Source organism: Ipomoea nil, unplaced genomic scaffold, assembly GCF_001879475.1.
Source record: "Ipomoea nil cultivar Tokyo-kokei standard unplaced genomic scaffold, Asagao_1.1 scaffold1407, whole genome shotgun sequence".
Taxonomy (NCBI): Eukaryota; Viridiplantae; Streptophyta; class Magnoliopsida; order Solanales; family Convolvulaceae; genus Ipomoea; species Ipomoea nil.
Window position 1 is genome coordinate 2,551,785 of NW_017617835.1, and position 3,577 is coordinate 2,555,361.

Here is a 3,577-nt window from a genome sequence, read left to right on the forward strand (position 1 = left end):
ACTCCCTTGATTCTAGCCAAGATGCGATCTTTCCTTCGAAATATGTTGCCAAAAACGTGTATGTTCCATTCATAGAATGCCTTGGCCATAGCTCGTTTATTGTATTCCAAGTCTTCTCCTGGTTTCCATGTTTGTCTAACTAATTCTACGAACTTTGGGTGTGTGGTCCAAGCATAATTGAATCTGAAGTTCTTCCTGCTAACATTGGCATGAGATGGGTTAGTATTAATTAAAAGGGGAGAGTGGTCAGAGGATACCATCGGAAGGTGTTGGACAACGGTGTTTGGAAAGTTTGATTTCCATTCTAAGTTGCCTAGTGCTCTATCCAATCGGTGAATCGGGCGCCCTTGAATGTTTCCGAGTTAATACCCCTCCTCCAAGTGATGTTTGGTCCTTCAAATCCTAGGTCAATTAGGCCTTCGCGAAAGATCCACTCGTTAAACTCCGAGCATCTTGTAGAATTAAACGTTCCGGGATTGCTAACTTCACTTTGAGATGCTACCGTGTTGTAGTCACCTGCTGTCAACCAGGGGCCTTGGATACCGAGGCTCTGGCTAGACAAATCAGAGAAAAGGCTTCTGCGCAGTTGGAGGTTTGGACTACCATAAACCACCGAAAGGAACCATGGTTCTGATCTTCCTTCTCCAACCTGTAAAACAGCAAACTGAGGGTGAGTAAACATTATGTTAACAAGTAAGGTCTCTTTCCAGAGGATCCAGATTCCTCCCGAGAATCCAAAAGCCTCTACTCTAACCCACTCGGAAAAACCAAAGCCTGCACAAATGGCATTTGCTTGGTCTCCCGATACTTTAGGCTCTAATAAGCAGACGATGGAAGGTTTATGCTCCCAAATGAGTTGTTTGAGGGTGCGGTGAAAGCCTGCTGACGCCGCCCCTTGACAATTCCATACCATACAAATCATTAAAACAAAAAGAAGAAAAAGGCAGAGACGCTCAAAAGCGAAAAAGAACTAATCTGCGCAGGGGCGTAGAAGCGGGGCGCTCAGGAGCGCAAAGCAGCAGAAGTTGTATCAGGGCCATTCTGGCCAACACGGTCCTCCACCAGCCCCATAGAGACGTCTGGAGGTTCCGGAGGTATAGTCGGCAATCCTACGAATTCGTGTTGGGCACTAGTCTCCCCTTCCTCTAGCACTTCCATTGGGGCTGCGTTCAAGTGAATGTTTGGACGAAAGACCACCGTACTGGTGGTGCACCCCCCTCGAGAGGAGCCGCGAACCACCGTGTGTTCCCTTTCGGCGGCCGCTCTCCTCGATGTTCCTCGTATGCCACCCCTGCTCCTAAATGCACCTCGATGGGCTTGTGAAGGGGTGGGGGTATTGAATGGTTGCGCCATAGTAGTAATGATGGCTGGTGCCTTCTGGGGTAACGCGTTCAACGCATTAGGTTGATGATTTGTCCTAATTCTTGGGAGATTGTGATTCCCACTTTGATTATCGGTCCTTGCATTCTGGCCTTCCCCGTTTGTACTGCCAGGAGCAATGGTAGTCGTACCTTCTTCACCATCCAGTCCGTCTAAAGAGGCGAAGAAGGCTATTCGGATGTGGATTTCCCCCTCTCTTCTCATACTGGTATAGCAAATCATTAAAATCCCCCACCACCACCCACGGGAGATTCGATTTTGCCGCCAACATTCTCAACAAATCCCATGATTCAGCACGCCTATTACGGTCCGAATAACCATAGTAACACGTCATTCTCCAGGCCGGATTACCTGTCATAGTTACCTCAATATCAACGTAGTTTCTTGAGTAACTAAGGAGTCTCGCCGTATTATTCTTATTCTAAATTTAACACTTAATGTATTTTATTTTTTCAAATCGTGGTTATAATTTGTTGGAGAAGAAAAATAAATGAAATATTTATTTTAAGGGTAAATATGTCCATTTAATATATCAGGAGGGAAAAACTGCCACTTAAATAATTTAAGGGGAAAAAGTGCTATAGGTATATAACAAAAGGGGAAAAAGTGCCATTTTTCCATTAATGAATGACCCAGAGTTTCCTATTTTGTCTTTTACCCAGTTTAAAAGATTGAGGAATGAATACCCTTCACAATTTGCTGCCTATTCCTATAAGTTGATAATGAATAAGTAAATTGAAAGCTTGGAAAAGACAAGTTAAGCATTGTCGTCGGCTGCCTCTCCCTTTCAAATCAACCTGCCAAGATTTTCAGTATCTGCACTTACATTGACATCTTTGCTCACAATTCTAACTTCACCCTCGGAACAAGCCTATTTAACGACACGATTGGTTGAAATGAAGAAATTAATTAGAAGGGAAATAAATTATAATTCAGTGGGAAAAGAATAAGGTGTGACTAAATAGGAATTTAAATTGCGTTGTTTGGTAGCGAGAAATAGAATTATTAGAATTAGGAAGGAAATAAGTGGTATAAAGACTAAAATATCCTTGTGTAATAATAATAATAGTAATAACAACCAAGAGTAGTAATGTCATTTCATATATTTTTCCTTTCTCAAATTTATTGAATTGCAATTTGGTGGAATTGCAATTCCCTCCAACCAAACACTGTAATTGGGGCATCCACTGAATTGCAATTCAACTACAGGTAAATTACAGTGAACCAAACGCCATGTCGGTTGAGTAGGTTAGTTACGAGTTATGAATACCTAAGCTGTTTTATCTTCTTATGTGGCATTTGGTTTGAACGAATTATAATTCCATTTCCAACTAATTCGGAAGGCAAGAAATTAAAATTCTTTAGTTTAGTTGGAGAGAATTGCAATTCCCTCATTTTTATAGAATTAGAATCTCATGCCTCGGTATTTCTATTCCTTGGATTTTATTCCAAAAGGCTGAACCCCAACCCTAAGGGCCCCCCACACCCCGGCCCGACAAAGCATTTGGGAGCATTTAGGAAGAAAAAAAAATAACTAACTTTGTGACAAAATTATTCATATCTTATTTTAACCTAAAATTAATGTCTAATATCTTTCTATTGATTAAACCATGTCTTTTTTTTTTCGACTCTAAAAGTCAATAATCGAATCATTGACATTTGATTAAGGAGAGATGAATCTCTTTCACTCAATCACATCCATCAACTTATGTAAAAAAAAAAAAAAAATTCTTGAAATATAATAAATTTAGCTCGACAATATTGTAATAAGCACATGATTTTTACCTAAAAATTCTCATATTCAATTTATTTTTTTGCCAATTTTTTTTAATGTTATTTCGGGTCCATGTTAGGCCAACCCACATAAACCCAACACATCAAATAAATTTACAATTAAAAAAAAAAAAAAAAAAAAAAAAACCTCAAGATAACACTTACATAAAACTCTGATATATCTTAAACTAAACACACCTTTAGAGGTGATTCGTGGTCATGATTCAAGCCCACACGAGTTTAGCTCACTAGTACATTTGAGAGAAGATAAGAAGTGATCATGATTCAATTTCAATTTGATTAAATGTATAGATAAAATTAGTGTAATTTGAATTATAATTGAGAGGGATTCAATTATACTTCGAAACCAAACGATTCAACCATGGGCAGTAGTTGAAAGTCCAATGGGCCTTGAGCTTGGCTT

General features: G+C 39.5%; 1 protein-coding gene across 1 annotated transcript; it reads right to left on the reverse strand.

Annotated features, from left to right (window-relative positions):
- Positions 1-313: 313 nt before the first annotated feature.
- LOC109186233 lies at positions 314-913 on the reverse strand. Its single transcript, XM_019336160.1, has one exon. The coding sequence runs from the start codon at positions 911-913 to the stop codon at positions 314-316; it is 600 nt and encodes a 199-aa protein (XP_019191705.1).
- Positions 914-3,577: the final 2,664 nt, after the last annotated feature.